This window comes from Parambassis ranga, chromosome 22 (genome assembly GCF_900634625.1).
Source record: "Parambassis ranga chromosome 22, fParRan2.1, whole genome shotgun sequence".
NCBI lineage: Eukaryota > Metazoa > Chordata > Actinopteri > Ambassidae > Parambassis > Parambassis ranga.
Genome location: NC_041042.1, coordinates 13,346,284 through 13,364,193, shown reverse-complemented (window position 1 = coordinate 13,364,193; position 17,910 = coordinate 13,346,284). Strand labels below are relative to the sequence as shown.

Here is a 17,910-nt window from a genome sequence, read left to right as displayed (position 1 = left end):
TTTATAGGAAGGTCACAGAGTCTTCCTTTTGAAAAGTTTTTTGCCACCTTGTGTAGTACTGACATCTCGTCTGACCCCTCGACTTAATTGGTCGCAAACCAAACCTCTATAAACAAATCTTTATGTAATATTCTTAATGTATTATTCACCGTAAAATTTCGAGAATACATTGGTTGAAATTTAATTTAATTTAATTTTAAATAATCAACGCTATTTTTCAAATTACCTTGTTGCCTGAATGAAAGTATGCAGAGGAAACAGGCCTTTTGACATCTGAAGTCAGTCTGAAAAAAGGGTGTCATATCAGAATAAATCAGAACTACAATGTTGTGAAAAAAGGAAACACTGAAGAAGAACTCATAAAAATCTATTTATTTGCAGCTCAGACAAAATGTTTTCATCAGTTAATCATGCATTCTGTAAAGTACACTGCATGCAACTACATCTTTTCTCAGGTCTGAACAGCCTTAGCTTACAACAATACATAACTTATCCCTCTCATCGTAATTAAAATAAGTTTCGATTTACACTTTGACTGGAGCAAACACTGTTTATTCTCAGAACCAGTCTCTGCTGAAGGACAACACCAGTGGAACACTATGAAGAATGAGGAACCATGACAGAAAATGGCAAAACTGAGAGTTTGTTAGGACTGAATGAACATGCCAACGGACAACACTTATAATCTCTAAAGACTATTGAAGAACTGATGTCTTGTTAGAACACACAGGCCATCCAGCTGCTGTAAGAAGAAACCCGCACCTGCCGTCTAACTATGTACATCATGCAGTTTTCTCATGCTACCTGCATAAAACACTGAACACAGAAGCAAATTTAATTAAAAAAATGTGTGATGTGGATCTAGAAATGTTTTTAGCACCTTTTCTCCACATGTGTGTTAATCAGTAAAATCTTGGTTGTTGCTCCTTGACGCCTCTAGGAAAAGATCTCACATTACAGATGTGCATAGTGCCTTTAGGGAGAGTCCACTCTGAGCTGCTGCTGGTCGTATTCCGATATGAGCTTCTTAATATGTGCCAGTTTGTTGTGTAAATATTCACAGCGACCCTTGTCCTGGTTGTAGTTGGAGTCGGACCAAAGAGACAAAAATAAAACTTTATTATGATGAGTGCAAATAACAGGGAGCATGCAAATATTTTTTTAAAAAGTCATTAAGTTCATAAACCAACAACTGATGAGACAGACTGAGACAGACAGACTGCTGACAGTGAGTCCAAAAGTCCTTTAGGATCCATTGTTTGTCCTCCACTGCTGCTTCGTCTTTATGAGCCGTTCACTCAGATGGCTGAGATCTTGACTTGTCGCTGGGTGTTTTGCTGGATAAGTGCGATATCCTGGGCTTCTTACTGACCAGAGGGTCAGTATATTCCTCAGGCAGGGAACGTTTCGGACGGCGTGCTGACCTGGGCCTCAGGGACAGCGAGGAGGTCCTGTTGTGGCTGATACTGACAAATCATCAGTCAAGTTAACTACTTCATTCTAACAGGTTAAGCTGGTAAGTAGTGATTAGGCACAAACCAGCCATGTTTGAAATATGTATTGATAACAGATGCACAAACTGCTTCAAAATAATAATGAAGCAAACATTTAAAGTAACTTTGTCCTTCAAATGTTCTTATCTTAAGGTCACAGAGCAGTGCATATCAACATTAAAATTAAACAGGACAAAGAAGTTCAGAAAAAAGTTACATCAGTTATTTCAAGTTGTGTCTGTGCAAATTAACCTGTGACTGGAATATGTCACACACTAGTGCATGTTTTCACTCATCCTGTAGAACAGCAGCAAAAAAACATCACAAACAAACCGGTGAGAGTACGCCGCACACAAAAATGCGTCATCATGACGAGGCACTAATCGCCGTAATCGGTAAGTGGCAAATATTTATAGGTGACAGTTTTTCTGGCGATTAATTACACACGATATGATTTTGCACGAGCCTATAGCTTCATCTAGTCAGATCAGATCAGCAAATTATATAATGTACCAAGAGTGCGCCATAGAGGAGAAACAACACAACCTGCTGAAGATCTCTGAAAGCTAGTAAGAAACAGTGTCAGTACAGACTTTCGTGAAACAAGCTGCTTTTCCTCTGATGTGTAGCCTGGCCAGTCCTTCTGCAGCTCCTTATACAGACTGTCCTTCAGAACATAAGTGTTGTCTCTGCTGTTCAGCTGGCCAACCTGTAAATAAACAGAGGCTTCATCTTCAGAGCTGAGAATTACATCACTTCATTCGTGAGTTTTCAGAAACAATTTTACCTCAGTCAGTACAGAGTTCAGCTGATCTGTGTCTTTTGCCGTCAGTCCATCCCTCTGCAGCCTCAGGATCAACTCTGGCCTCTTGTACGGCCTCAGAGCCAGCAGGTGTGCTACCCTCTCCCTGAGGGGTCTGTCTTGCACCACTCCAGCGCTCTTCCTGCTTGATGTGCAGGCACTGTTCCTCGGGCTGGATACAGCAACACCCTTCTTGATCTTGTGAATGAGGGACTGGGGTTTGGGTTTGGGTTTGGGTTTGGGTGCAATATGGATGACTGTGTAATTTTTCTGGATATTATCAGCACAGTACAAATTTATCTTCAGGCCAGTCTTATCCCTCAGCTGGAGTTATCTGTTGTGTAACCACGTTTTCTATCACTTCCTACCCTGGTAGCGTCCTCCATGTTTGATGAGGATGGCTCTTCGTTGGCGCGTCTTCTCCTCAGCCTGAGCCATGCTCTGACGAGCCTTATCATACGAGTCATCCGTAGCATTGACTGTCATCTTCTTCTGAATCACCCCACCCCGCTCCTCGGTAGGACTGAAGAGGAGGGAGGAAAACAAGGAGAGACAGAGCTTTCAAGACTCCTTCTACATGTTTCAAATAAAAGACTGATGACTGATGTTGATAATACAAAATCAGCTTGACTCAAGAACAGACTTATCAAAATATTCCTAAACTTTTCACAGATCCTGACATTTAATTCACTCCTGTGCATTTCTAGGTTTTCTTTGGGATTTAAAGACAGAGACAGCAGGAAGTGGAGACATTTTAAAACATTAAAAGCTCATTCAGTTGGCCAGTTAACTCAAATGAACAAAAAAAATCAAACATGTAATCACCATCCATACTTCTGAACCTCTACTCTTATTGTGAGCTAACTTTTTTTATCTATAGGGTAAAACGGTTATATCTTGAATATGTGTTGCATTTTACCCAGCTGAGCTGAGCTCTGGGTAAAAATTTGACGCAGTCAAAGCTTCCGTGTGGATTATCACGGGCAACATTAGTCACGCCAAACGTGAAAGTCTTCACTTCATCTTGCTTCTCCGACAAAGTGATGGTGATTCTCTGTAACATGACAAGAGACACAAAAAATAAGTACTTCATAATCTACAAAATGCATGAGCATTAATAAGTAAATTACTTTTTTTTATTACCCCTTGATTTCCACTAAAGCAGATGGTGGGACCGGTGGATAAACCCTGCAGGAAAAACACAACACATTTGCATGAGTCTTGGAAAAACAACATATAGACACAGACATACACATCTGATAACAGACCAGCACAGATGACTAAAACAGAGGATGGTCTGTGGTCTGTACTGTTTGTCTCCACCTTCACTCTGGTTTATTGGCTGCTTTTTGCTCAGTAAACTGTTGTTTCAGCACTTCCCGACCTATATTTACCTAACAAACCTACACAGCTCCCAGGTATGCTGTTTATCAATGAAACATAATGAAATAACTTTGTATGGTTTGGTGTGGCACTAGTACAAACTAAGCTGATGCCACACCTCGACTGAATGAAGGTAACCAACTAAAACAGTACAACTGCATATGAGAAAATAGATTTGATGCTTGCCTTCATACACAGGACTTTAGGAAACAGTTTTGTTATGTGCAGGTGAAACTAAGTCTATCTCTGCTCAACTAAGCTCAATACAATCGCTGCACCTTAAACTCTGCACACGATTGTGATTGGTCTGCTTAGCTTAAAGCCTGGCAGGATGGATTGTTGTGTGAGCTCACAAGAATTCACCCGTCTGTGCCTGAAGCGGTGTCACTTAGGCGTGTCTATATCACTTACATGTCTAATTTCTCTTTTGGTTTAACATTTATAAAGAAATTAGCTTAACAGTAGCTGCTCCTTGCACACTGATGTCAGTGTTTTGGTCATCTGGTTCATCCAGATAATGGATAACCAGGCCAACGTTGCCTTTTCTGTGTACCAGACTTCTTCTACAATCCAAGTAGAAACTTGAAACTGGAGATAAATTTTATTTTGATTACAAAATGTTTGTTCGCTCAAAAATGACTGGTCAAGACAACTCAGACAAACAGGAAACCATTCATTTCTGTTTAACTGGTTTCTAACGATTTAGAATCTGTCCATCTGTCCTAACGTGGAGGGGAACTCTGTGTCTGTTTAGGAGAAAAAATGAAACACTCCCATCTGTTTAAATCCCTAACTCTGACCCTCCTCCTCCTCTTACTACAACCAGCCGTCTCCCCCCACAGCCTCATTTCTTCTCTCCTGGACTGATCAGCATTCATAATACTAACCTTGTAACAACAACAACAACAACAGCCCGGGGACGATGCTGGTGAACTTCAGAGGCCCCACACAACCCCGCTTCTTAGCCTCATCTTATGCCTTCCTTTCAAAGTAACGTTTTTAGCAAAGAAGTGAAACAACAAAAATGCTCAATATTTGGAGGAAATGACCCACCTCGCAGTTCTGAAAGGTTTCAATGGCTCTTGCTGCGCTGTCAGTGAGTTTAACGTGTAGAACAGAGATGTTTTCTTCTGGGCAAAGTTTACCGCTGGACAGTGCGTAACACTGGTTCTCCTTCAGCCCCGACATCCCGCCCAAATATCATCACGTAAGCCCCACATACACTCCTCCATCCTTCTTTGAAATTCTGCTGGGGCAGAACTAAGACCAAATGGAATCCTAACCCACTGGTATAACCCCCAAGGCGTGATGAATGCTGTAAGTGGCTGGCTTTCTTCATCTAGGAACCCCTGATGATATGCCTTTCCCTGGTCCAGTACTGTAAACCAGGAGCTACCTGTGAGGCTGTCCAGCATATCTTGTATCCTAGGGATTGGATGTCTGTATGTCTGTACTTCCTGGTGTAAGGGTTTAGGCACACTGATGTATGTCTTCTGAACTGGTGTCTGATCTTTAAGATTAATATGCATGCGGAGGGTGGGGATACAGACTACATCATTTTCATCACGGGCAAAAGCCTGACACTGCTCCCTGAGCATCTCTCTCACTATAGACTGCTGGTGGTGGTGGTCTAACACTACAGGAGGGTCCCAAACCTCGCCCATGTCTCTGGGGGGAATGTCAGCATCACAAACCATTTTGTCTGCTTCGTGTGTTTGTTTCCCCGAAGGGTCTATGGCTGCTGAGTACATTGCCCTTATAGCCTCTATGTGCCCAAGGATGACACATGGACTTAAAGTGACACTATGACCTGTAGTGTTAGTGACCGACACTGGGACTATAGCAGAGTTGCCCCTCTTGACCTTAAACAGTACCTCCTGGATATGCAGTCCTTCAGGTAGGTTTGTGTTGACAACAGGACAGAACAACATTGCAGTGTCCTCATCAACATGAATGCGTGCACGGCAACGGATAGTGGTGATTTCCCCAGGGCCTAACATAACCCTATTCCTGCCTGTTTTTACCTGTGTCTCCTCATTAGCTGTTTGATATGTATGCATCAACTGGATAAAAGTTTTTGCAGTTCCAAAATCAATATCAAAAGCACTACTCACTATGTTAGCCGTGTGGTCACTGTTGATAGTTCCCCGTTGTTTCACTTGCTCATTAATCAACTCCTCTATTACATTAAAACCGATGATAGGGTCCTGAGCTACATTTGGGTCACTAGAGACCAAGACAGGAACAAGTACGTAAGCTAGAGCTGGACACTCCTGCACCAGTCAGTTTAAACTCTACAGGGACCCACCCTATGAATGGTATTTCTGTCTGGTTAGCAGCAAGCCCATTTAGTGGTTCTGGTCCTAAGAGTTCATCAATTCCTCTGATAGTGGTATGAGGTAAGTGCTCAGCTCTCCATTTTTCATTTATGACTGTGGCCTGTGCACCTGTGTCCCAAAGAGCTATAACTGGCACATTTTCAAAGGTGCAGCTCACTAGTTTACGTCTACCAATCAGTTTGATTAGTATTTTTCCTTGTTTATCTGAGAAAGCGTCAAAGTTACCTCTGTGTGACGGCCAACACTGTTCTTCCTCTATCTCATCCAAATATTGTTCCGTACACAGGAGTTTGTGCTCCTGCCAGTGCTGTATTTGGCATGTTTTAGAACAGTAAGTGGCAAGTGAACAACCTGTACAGGTTTGGAGTGGTACGTCGTGACGCTCCTCCAGTCGGCAGTGATGGCAGCGGCGGGACTCTGGATTTGGTGGCGGGGTCACTGCTGGTCCCATGGCAGTGGCCCTTCGATGTTTCCCTGCAGCAGATGTGAAGCTCGGCATCCTCTGGAGATGTGGCCAGCCTGGCCACATTTGAAGCAGTGGGTGCAGCAGTCTCCCTCGCCGTTATTCTGGCAGGCCCTACAGCCTTTCCTCCTCCAGCTGCCTACACCGTCTGCTGTCCTCTTGAAGGTCTGTGACTTTCTAGTGTTGAGGGTGGCAAGCACCATTTGCTTCACCTCTGCTACCTCAGTCTTAAGTTCTTTCACTAAGGCATGCATTTCAGGTGGGGCAGGGGCCACCTTGGTGTTTTCCTTAGCTGGAGCTGGATGCTGAACTGGAGGGACCTGGGAGCTGCCGCGTGGCTCATTTGGGGTTAGCAACTCATTGATTTTAGGTGGCTTTGTGCTGTTTCTCTTTAATTTGTTGAGTCTTTCTGCCTCTAGGTTGGCTGCTTCATTTAGTCTCTCAATCAGTGTTTCATCAGCCACATCAGGATTGTCAAGAAATGGTTTAATCTGGAACTTAATGTTGTCATTTAACAGCCCTGTGTCCACTGTCCTCAAAAACTTTTTCTTGACCAGGTGTGCACTGTAGTGCTCCTCTTCTTTTCCTCTAGATGCGTACAGGAGCCTGTCTTTAAGCTCAATGGCCCTGAATAAAAAATCTTGAGCTGATTCTTTTGGGCCCTGATTGATGTTAATCAGCTTTTGGTACAGGTCTGATGTGTCATCTTCTTCATCAGCAGCTGCTGCAGGTAGTCTCTTCTCTATAATGTCCTTTCAGTATTGTCTTTAATTGAGAAAGCGTCAAATCAGATTTAATTTCAAGCATGTCACGCAGTTTGAGCCCCGGGCTTATGGCCCTTATCACTGCTTCAATAATTTCTGACTCACTGTGGCCTTTACGTAGTCCGTTTTCCATCTGGTGGAGCAGGTTAGTATATGACAACCTGTCGCGCTGCCCACCTTCACCTATTTGGCCACAGATGCGAAACTCCCTCCGTATCGTCACTTCAGGCACTTTTGGTGGCAGTTGATTTGGAACAGAGCTCGGAGCAGCATCCGTAATCTTAAGTTTCTCTCCCAGCGCTTTGACTTCGCCTAGGAGCTCATCATATTTCTCCCTCATCTCAAAGAGGCGGAAACATTCCGGCCGGTCCAAAGGATCACCTGTAGCGCCCTTTCCTCCGATAAATGACAACAGCTCTCTAATAAACTGCGCAGCCTCTTCTGGCAAGTTACTTTGCTCAACACCGTCCAGCGTGCGCTCGATCACTTTCATCAGCCTCCGCCGGCTCCTTGACTCATCCTCCTCCGTAATATCACTGCATTTCAGAAAATTACAGACCTCCACAAGTCCTTCCCACTTTAACTGACAGAGTGTAGTGGTAACTTGGTCTCTTAAGGCTTCTAACTCCATTGTTAGTACGATCCGTTTCTTTTTCGTTTTGTCTAGGTTCGTTGTTGGAGAGAAGTCTCTCTTCCACGGCGGCCGGCACTGACAAAAGTCCGCTACTTACGAAAAAAACTTCTCTCCTGGCTGGCTCGCCAAAATATGTTGCAGCTTTAGATCAAGAATGACCACTGAGCTGTCCTCTTATAGGAAACAAAGGTTTCATTCTTCCTTCTTAGTCAATTATACACAGAATTGTGGTAGCTCCTCACACCAGCGATCCGTCAGCTGCCGGGGGGCCGGTAAAACTCAGAGCCAACGTTCCAAACAGGACACTGACGCATTCAATGTAAGCACTGCCACACTAATAACAAATATTCTAAATGAAAACAAAACACATTCACTAGAAGAAATAAATAAGTAGACATAGGGGGTGCTTGTAAACTGCACAACAACCTCAAACTTAACAACAACACATAAGTCATTAGATCCCTCACACTAGGCTACTGCTGCAAGGTTTTAACATGTGAATATGGAACTATTGAGAACATTCATTCAAAATTAAGAAAAGTAATTAAAATGTAATTAGTTAAATTACTTTGATAAAGTAATTGAAATAGTTATACTACTATTACATTTTAACAGGGTAACTTGTAATTGTAACCAATTACATTTCTATAGTAATCTTCCCAACACTGTCTATTGATGTAGGGTAAAAACTAGGGTTAGGGTTAGGAAGGTCACAGACCCCCTATACAAAACCCTACGACTTTGAATCATGTTATGTGTTCAACACAACGCAGGAGAAGACACACGGAATGTTGGCTCTGCTCACATTTTATTTAGCCTAATGTGAGCACCTTCAGTACTATGCTGTATTACAGCTGTATAGATGTCGCTGTGGACTGACACATACCCGTAGATCCATCTTCAAGTTAGACTGTTTAGATGTCGACTGCATCTTAACTGCTGGCAAACACTCCTTGCACTGCACAGTAATGTGGCCTTTATCTGCGGTTTGGGTCAAATGTCTTCTGAATCTCCAACACATGAACACACTCTTCATCGCCATTGTTCCTATCTGACAAATCGCGAAATCACGACAAATTCTCTGAACAGAGCAGTCTCTGCTGAAGGATGACACCAGTGGAATACTATGAAGAATGAGGAACCATGACAGAAAATGGCAAAACTGAGAGTTTGTTAGGGCTGAACGAACATGCCAACGGACAACACTTATAATCTCTAAAGACTATTGAAGAACTGATGTCTTGTTAGAACAAACATAGAGCAGATTGAAGCAAGGCGTCTGGACTTGTGGAGTTTTCTAGAAGACGTTTCGCTGCTCATCCAAGCAGCTTCATCAGTTCTAACTGTTTGGTGGGGAAACATGGTTTATATGTGGATATGTGGGTGGGTCTGGGTAAAAACTTAAAAACTGAAAAAACAATAGCACTAAATGTTTCCATACTTACCTGTGATGTTCTGGCTGACTGGGCCAGGTGTGTCTAACGACTGGCTAACGACTATGAAACTGCCGGAGGGGGACTGGTTGACAGCCCTTTGTTCTTGCTGTGAGTATGTGCAAAATTCCTGGGAATGGATGGAATCACTGCATTGTATGTGGTAGAAAGATGATGTCTGAGGCCACCACCTCTGTTAAGGGAAGGTTTTTCCAGCTTAACATAGATGGCTTCCTTGACTCCTCATACCACCTTTCCTCCCTGTCTAAAATGTGAACATTGTTGTCCTCAAAGGAGTGTCCTTTGTCTTTGAGGTGGAGGTGAACAGCTGAGTCTTGTCCTGAAGAGGTGGCTCTCCTGTGCTGAGCCATTCTTCTGTGGAGTGGTTGTTTAGTTTCTCCAATGTACAGATCAGAGCATTCCTCACTGCACTGGACTGCATATATCACATTGCTGTGTTTCTCCCTGGGAATCTTGTCCTTCGGGTGAACCAGTCTCTGTCTCAGTGTTGTCATCGGTTTGAAATGGACCGGGATGTCATGGTTGTTGAAGATCCTGCGGAGTTTCTCTGATACTCCTGACACATATGGAATGGAGATGTTCTTTCTCCGCCTGGTGTTGTCCTTCTTCTTGTTGTTGGGGGGTTTTGTTTTTGTGGCTTTGATGAGTGCCCACTTCGGGTAGCCACATGTTTGCAGGGCCTTCCTGATGTGGTGTTGCTCCTTCTTCTTCCCCTCTGAGCTGGTTGGTACAGTTTGTGCTCTGTGCTGCAGGGTCCTGATGACTCCCAGTTTGTGTTCCAGTGGGTGGTGTGGATCAAACAACAGGTACTGGTCCGCCTATGCAGCGGCCTGGGAGTAGTCCAGCAGCCTTATGCCATTAAGCTCAAACAAGGGGCTGTGCCTGTTTCCTTGAAGACTCCCAGAAGGATCCCTCTACCACTGGTGGACAAGGTCAGAGAGGAGCTCCGGCGTATGGAAGCTTTAGGCAATGGGGAAGCTGAGCGGGCGGTTCAGACTGTGAAGAATCTTTTGAAGAAGGCAGAAGACCCTTATTTGGCTCTGTTAGCCTATTGAGACACACCACTCCAAAATGGATACAGCCCAGCTGCTTATGGGTCGCCGTCTCCGTTCTACGGTGCCATCCCATCATTCTCAGCTGACACCGGCACTGCCGGACTGCATCAAGTTGGCTCAAAAGGAAAAAGAGAAGGGGATTTTAGATGCTGAAAATTACAACAGGTGGCACCGCACCAAAAGTCTCTCAGACCTGTCGCCAGGTGAACAGGTATGGGTGACTAATGCAAAGACACCAGGGACTGTGCTGGGGTTAATTACTGTTGTAATTACTGACCTGCGGAGGGCGCTAGCCACTTGTAGGACATGTTGAGAGGAGAGAGAATAAAAAGGTTATCTTGGAAGTACAGTTGGTGACTCACGCATGGTTTTTGTTGAGAGGACACGACATACTGTACTTGGGCTAATCTGAAGGTTACATGAAGTTTGGAGCTCTGTAGCAATTGACTGTGCAGAAAGTCAGCGACCTCTTTGCACTCTGCGCTTCAGCATCCACTGACCCCTCTCCCTCAGTTTACGTGGCCTACCACTTCCTGGCTGAGTTTCTGGTGTTCCCAATCTCTTCCATTTCATAATGATAGAGCTGACAGTTGAGTGGGAATATTTAGGAGCAAGGAAAGTTCACAACTGGATTTGTTGCACAGGTGGCATCCTATGACAGTTCTACTGAGCTCCTGAGAACGGCCCATTCTTTCACAAACGTTTATATTTATACACCTGTGGCCAGGCCAAGTGATAGGACACCTGATTCTGATCATTTGATGGCTGAGCGAATACTTTTGGTAATGTAGTGTATCTTGGTATTGGCCCTTGTTAAGGACATTTCAATAATTTATAGTATTATGTTCAGTATCATTTTAAAGGTGACACACTGAGCTTTTTATTCAAGCTCTTTTATAAATACTTTTGACAAGTACAGAGAACACTGGTGTCAGGGGATTGTGAGATGGAGGACACAAATGCAGACTTAGTCGGAGGTGAAAGAAAACTCAGTGTTTTAATACAGGCTAGGTTCGGTACACAGAAGTTCAGTCTGCGAGGCAGAGGTAACACAAAGGGCAAAGGCAAAAACCGGTGGTCAAAGTCCAAAGCAGTGATCGGTACACAGGAGTTCAGTCTGCGAGGCAGAGGTAACACAAAGGGCAAAGGCAATCAAGTAATATACATCTTTTTTTTTCAGGGCAACCTGGGCTTTCATAATATCCAGGCTATAGTGGTGTCTTCTGACTGTAATAAAAATTCTAGCACCAGAAATAGAAATACAAAAATAAAGCGAAAAATAACATTCATACATACCTTTGAAAACACACATAAAACTGTAATAAACAACTCCCCAGACATTATGAACATACTGTTTAGGGTGTTAGTGATAAGTGTGTGAAATCTTGAATATGTGTTGCATTTTACCCAGAGCTGAGCTGTTTGATGCAGTCAAAGCTTCCGTGTGGATTATCACGGGCAACATTAGTCACGCCAAACGTGAAAGTCTTCACTTCATCTTGCTTCTCCGACAAAGTGATGGTGATTCTCTGTAACATGACAAGAGACACAAAAAATAAGTACTTCATAATCTACAAAATGCATGAGCATTAATAAGTAAATTACTTTTTTTTATTACCCCTTGATTTCCACTAAAGCAGATGGTGGGACCGGTGGATAAACCCTGCAGGAAAAACACAACACATTTGCATGAGTCTTGGAAAAACAACATATAGACACAGACATACACATCTGATAACAGACCAGCACAGATGACTAAAACAGAGGATGGTCTGTGGTCTGTACTGTTTGTCTCCACCTTCACTCTGGTTTATTGGCTGCTTTTTGCTCAGTAAACTGTTGTTTCAGCACTTCCCGACCTATATTTACCTAACAAACCTACACAGCTCCCAGGTATGCTGTTTATCAATGAAACATAATGAAATAACTTTGTATGGTTTGGTGTGGCACTAGTACAAACTAAGCTGATGCCACACCTCGACTGAATGAAGGTAACCAACTAAAACAGTACAACTGCATATGAGAAAATAGATTTGATGCTTGCCTTCATACACAGGACTTTAGGAAACAGTTTTGTTATGTGCAGGTGAAACTAAGTCTATCTCTGCTCAACTAAGCTCAATACAATCGCTGCACCTTAAACTCTGCACACGATTGTGATTGGTCTGCTTAGCTTAAAGCCTGGCAGGATGGATTGTTGTGTGAGCTCACAAGAATTCACCCGTCTGTGCCTGAAGCGGTGTCACTTAGGCGTGTCTATATCACTTACATGTCTAATTTCTCTTTTGGTTTAACATTTATAAAGAAATTAGCTTAACAGTAGCTGCTCCTTGCACACTGATGTCAGTGTTTTGGTCATCTGGTTCATCCAGATAATGGATAACCAGGCCAACGTTGCCTTTTCTGTGTACCAGACTTCTTCTACAATCCAAGTAGAAACTTGAAACTGGAGATAAATTTTATTTTGATTACAAAATGTTTGTTCGCTCAAAAATGACTGGTCAAGACAACTCAGACAAACAGGAAACCATTCATTTCTGTTTAACTGGTTTCTAACGATTTAGAATCTGTCCATCTGTCCTAACGTGGAGGGGAACTCTGTGTCTGTTTAGGAGAAAAAATGAAACACTCCCATCTGTTTAAATCCCTAACTCTGACCCTCCTCCTCCTCTTACTACAACCAGCCGTCTCCCCCCACAGCCTCATTTCTTCTCTCCTGGACTGATCAGCATTCATAATACTAACCTTGTAACAACAACAACAACAACAGCCCGGGGACGATGCTGGTGAACTTCAGAGGCCCCACACAACCCCGCTTCTTAGCCTCATCTTATGCCTTCCTTTCAAAGTAACGTTTTTAGCAAAGAAGTGAAACAACAAAAATGCTCAATATTTGGAGGAAATGACCCACCTCGCAGTTCTGAAAGGTTTCAATGGCTCTTGCTGCGCTGTCAGTGAGTTTAACGTGTAGAACAGAGATGTTTTCTTCGGGGCAAAGTTTACCGCTGGACAGTGCGTAACACTGGTTCTCCTTCAGCCCCGACATCCCGCCCAAATATCATCACGTAAGCCCCACATACACTCCTCCATCCTTCTTTGAAATTCTGCTGGGGCAGAACTAAGACCAAATGGAATCCTAACCCACTGGTATAACCCCCAAGGCGTGATGAATGCTGTAAGTGGCTGGCTTTCTTCATCTAGGAACCCCTGATGATATGCCTTTCCCTGGTCCAGTACTGTAAACCAGGAGCTACCTGTGAGGCTGTCCAGCATATCTTGTATCCTAGGGATTGGATGTCTGTATGTCTGTACTTCCTGGTGTAAGGGTTTAGGCACACTGATGTATGTCTTCTGAACTGGTGTCTGATCTTTAAGATTAATATGCATGCGGAGGGTGGGGATACAGACTACATCATTTTCATCACGGGCAAAAGCCTGACACTGCTCCCTGAGCATCTCTCTCACTATAGACTGCTGGTGGTGGTGGTCTAACACTACAGGAGGGTCCCAAACCTCGCCCATGTCTCTGGGGGGAATGTCAGCATCACAAACCATTTTGTCTGCTTCGTGTGTTTGTTTCCCCGAAGGGTCTATGGCTGCTGAGTACATTGCCCTTATAGCCTCTATGTGCCCAAGGATGACACATGGACTTAAAGTGACACTATGACCTGTAGTGTTAGTGACCGACACTGGGACTATAGCAGAGTTGCCCCTCTTGACCTTAAACAGTACCTCCTGGATATGCAGTCCTTCAGGTAGGTTTGTGTTGACAACAGGACAGAACAACATTGCAGTGTCCTCATCAACATGAATGCGTGCACGGCAACGGATAGTGGTGATTTCCCCAGGGCCTAACATAACCCTATTCCTGCCTGTTTTTACCTGTGTCTCCTCATTAGCTGTTTGATATGTATGCATCAACTGGATAAAAGTTTTTGCAGTTCCAAAATCAATATCAAAAGCACTACTCACTATGTTAGCCGTGTGGTCACTGTTGATAGTTCCCCGTTGTTTCACTTGCTCATTAATCAACTCCTCTATTACATTAAAACCGATGATAGGGTCCTGAGCTACATTTGGGTCACTAGAGACCAAGACAGGAACAAGTACGTAAGCTAGAGCTGGACACTCCTGCACCAGTCAGTTTAAACTCTACAGGGACCCACCCTATGAATGGTATTTCTGTCTGGTTAGCAGCAAGCCCATTTAGTGGTTCTGGTCCTAAGAGTTCATCAATTCCTCTGATAGTGGTATGAGGTAAGTGCTCAGCTCTCCATTTTTCATTTATGACTGTGGCCTGTGCACCTGTGTCCCAAAGAGCTATAACTGGCACATTTTCAAAGGTGCAGCTCACTAGTTTACGTCTACCAATCAGTTTGATTAGTATTTTTCCTTGTTTATCTGAGAAAGCGTCAAAGTTACCTCTGTGTGACGGCCAACACTGTTCTTCCTCTTTCTCATCCAAATATTGTTCCGTACACAGGAGTTTGTGCTCCTGCCAGTGCTGTATTTGGCATGTTTTAGAACAGTAAGTGGCAAGTGAACAACCTGTACAGGTTTGGAGTGGTACGTCGTGACGCTCCTCCAGTCGGCAGTGATGGCAGCGGCGGGACTCTGGATTTGGTGGCGGGGTCACTGCTGGTCCCATGGCAGTGGCCCTTCGATGTTTCCCTGCAGCAGATGTGAAGCTCGGCATCCTCTGGAGATGTGGCCAGCCTGGCCACATTTGAAGCAGTGGGTGCAGCAGTCTCCCTCGCCGTTATTCTGGCAGGCCCTACAGCCTTTCCTCCTCCAGCTGCCTACACCGTCTGCTGTCCTCTTGAAGGTCTGTGACTTTCTAGTGTTGAGGGTGGCAAGCACCATTTGCTTCACCTCTGCTACCTCAGTCTTAAGTTCTTTCACTAAGGCATGCATTTCAGGTGGGGCAGGGGCCACCTTGGTGTTTTCCTTAGCTGGAGCTGGATGCTGAACTGGAGGGACCTGGGAGCTGCCGCGTGGCTCATTTGGGGTTAGCAACTCATTGATTTTAGGTGGCTTTGTGCTGTTTCTCTTTAATTTGTTGAGTCTTTCTGCCTCTAGGTTGGCTGCTTCATTTAGTCTCTCAATCAGTGTTTCATCAGCCACATCAGGATTGTCAAGAAATGGTTTAATCTGGAACTTAATGTTGTCATTTAACAGCCCTGTGTCCACTGTCCTCAAAAACTTTTTCTTGACCAGGTGTGCACTGTAGTGCTCCTCTTCTTTTCCTCTAGATGCGTACAGGAGCCTGTCTTTAAGCTCAATGGCCCTGAATAAAAAATCTTGAGCTGATTCTTTTGGGCCCTGATTGATGTTAATCAGCTTTTGGTACAGGTCTGATGTGTCATCTTCTTCATCAGCAGCTGCTGCAGGTAGTCTCTTCTCTATAATGTCCTTTCAGTATTGTCTTTAATTGAGAAAGCGTCAAATCAGATTTAATTTCAAGCATGTCACGCAGTTTGAGCCCCGGGCTTATGGCCCTTATCACTGCTTCAATAATTTCTGACTCACTGTGGCCTTTACGTAGTCCGTTTTCCATCTGGTGGAGCAGGTTAGTATATGACAACCTGTCGCGCTGCCCACCTTCACCTATTTGGCCACAGATGCGAAACTCCCTCCGTATCGTCACTTCAGGCACTTTTGGTGGCAGTTGATTTGGAACAGAGCTCGGAGCAGCATCCGTAATCTTAAGTTTCTCTCCCAGCGCTTTGACTTCGCCTCGGAGCTCATCATATTTCTCCCTCATCTCAAAGAGGCGGAAACATTCCGGCCGGTCCAAAGGATCACCTGTAGCGCCCTTTCCTCCGATAAATGACAACAGCTCTCTAATAAACTGCGCAGCCTCTTCTGGCAAGTTACTTTGCTCAACACCGTCCAGCGTGCGCTCGATCACTTTCATCAGCCTCCGCCGGCTCCTTGACTCATCCTCCTCCGTAATATCACTGCATTTCAGAAAATTACAGACCTCCACAAGTCCTTCCCACTTTAACTGACAGAGTGTAGTGGTAACTTGGTCTCTTAAGGCTTCTAACTCCATTGTTAGTACGATCCGTTTTTTTTTCGTTTTGTCTAGGTTCGTTGTTGGAGAGAAGTCTCTCTTCCACGGCGGCCGGCACTGACAAAAGTCCGCTACTTACGAAAAAAACTTCTCTCCTGGCTGGCTCGCCAAAATATGTTGCAGCTTTAGATCAAGAATGACCACTGAGCTGTCCTCTTATAGGAAACAAAGGTTTCATTCTTCCTTCTTAGTCAATTATACACAGAATTGTGGTAGCTCCTCACACCAGCGATCCGTCAGCTGCCGGGGGGCCGGTAAAACTCAGAGCCAACGTTCCAAACAGGACACTGACGCATTCAATGTAAGCACTGCCACACTAATAACAAATATTCTAAATGAAAACAAAACACATTCACTAGAAGAAATAAATAAGTAGACATAGGGGGTGCTTGTAAACTGCACAACAACCTCAAACTTAACAACAACACATAAGTCATTAGATCCCTCACACTAGGCTACTGCTGCAAGGTTTTAACATGTGAATATGGAACTATTGAGAACATTCATTCAAAATTAAGAAAAGTAATTAAAATGTAATTAGTTAAATTACTTTGATAAAGTAATTGAAATAGTTATACTACTATTACATTTTTAACAGGGTAACTTGTAATTGTAACCAATTACATTTCTATAGTAATCTTCCCAACACTGTCTATTGATGTAGGGTAAAAACTAGGGTTAGGGTTAGGAAGGTCACAGACCCCCTATACAAAACCCTACGACTTTGAATCATGTTATGTGTTCAACACAACGCAGGAGAAGACACACGGAATGTTGGCTCTGCTCACATTTTATTTAGCCTAATGTGAGCACCTTCAGTACTATGCTGTATTACAGCTGTATAGATGTCGCTGTGGACTGACACATACCCGTAGATCCATCTTCAAGTTAGACTGTTTAGATGTCGACTGCATCTTAACTGCTGGCAAACACTCCTTGCACTGCACAGTAATGTGGCCTTTATCTGCGGTTTGGGTCAAATGTCTTCTGAATCTCCAACACATGAACACACTCTTCATCGCCATTGTTCCTATCTGACAAATCGCGAAATCACGACAAATTCTCTGAACAGAGCAGTCTCTGCTGAAGGATGACACCAGTGGAATACTATGAAGAATGAGGAACCATGACAGAAAATGGCAAAACTGAGAGTTTGTTAGGGCTGAACGAACATGCCAACGGACAACACTTATAATCTCTAAAGACTATTGAAGAACTGATGTCTTGTTAGAACAAACATAGAGCAGATTGAAGCAAGGCGTCTGGACTTGTGGAGTTTTCTAGAAGACGTTTCGCTGCTCATCCAAGCAGCTTCATCAGTTCTAACTGTTTGGTGGGGAAACATGGTTTATATGTGGATATGTGGGTGGGTCTGGGTAAAAACTTAAAAACTGAAAAAACAATAGCACTAAATGTTTCCATACTTACCTGTGATGTTCTGGCTGAC

At 43.8% G+C, this 17,910-nt stretch overlaps 1 protein-coding gene, 1 long non-coding RNA gene and 1 pseudogene across 2 annotated transcripts; all 3 read right to left on the bottom strand.

Moving 5' to 3' along the window:
• Positions 1 to 795: 795 nt before the first annotated feature.
• LOC114427795 (RNA polymerase II elongation factor ELL-like) lies at positions 796 to 13,433 on the bottom strand (annotated as a pseudogene).
• Positions 3,235 to 6,652, bottom strand: LOC114427432 (uncharacterized). The gene is made up of 3 exons (XR_003669459.1): positions 6,369 to 6,652; positions 3,439 to 3,483; positions 3,235 to 3,349 (listed from the first exon to the last, which is right to left on the bottom strand). It is a non-coding gene; the product is annotated as an uncharacterized LOC114427432 (long non-coding RNA).
• Positions 13,434 to 15,019: 1,586 nt separating the features above from the next.
• LOC114427792 (uncharacterized) lies at positions 15,020 to 16,505 on the bottom strand. The gene is made up of 2 exons (XM_028396009.1): positions 15,784 to 16,505; positions 15,020 to 15,752 (listed from the first exon to the last, which is right to left on the bottom strand). Exons 1-2 carry the CDS (start codon positions 16,440 to 16,442, stop codon positions 15,020 to 15,022), a joined length of 1,392 nt encoding a protein of 463 aa, XP_028251810.1. The 5' UTR covers positions 16,443 to 16,505.
• Between the last annotated feature and the right edge of the window lie 1,405 nt (positions 16,506 to 17,910).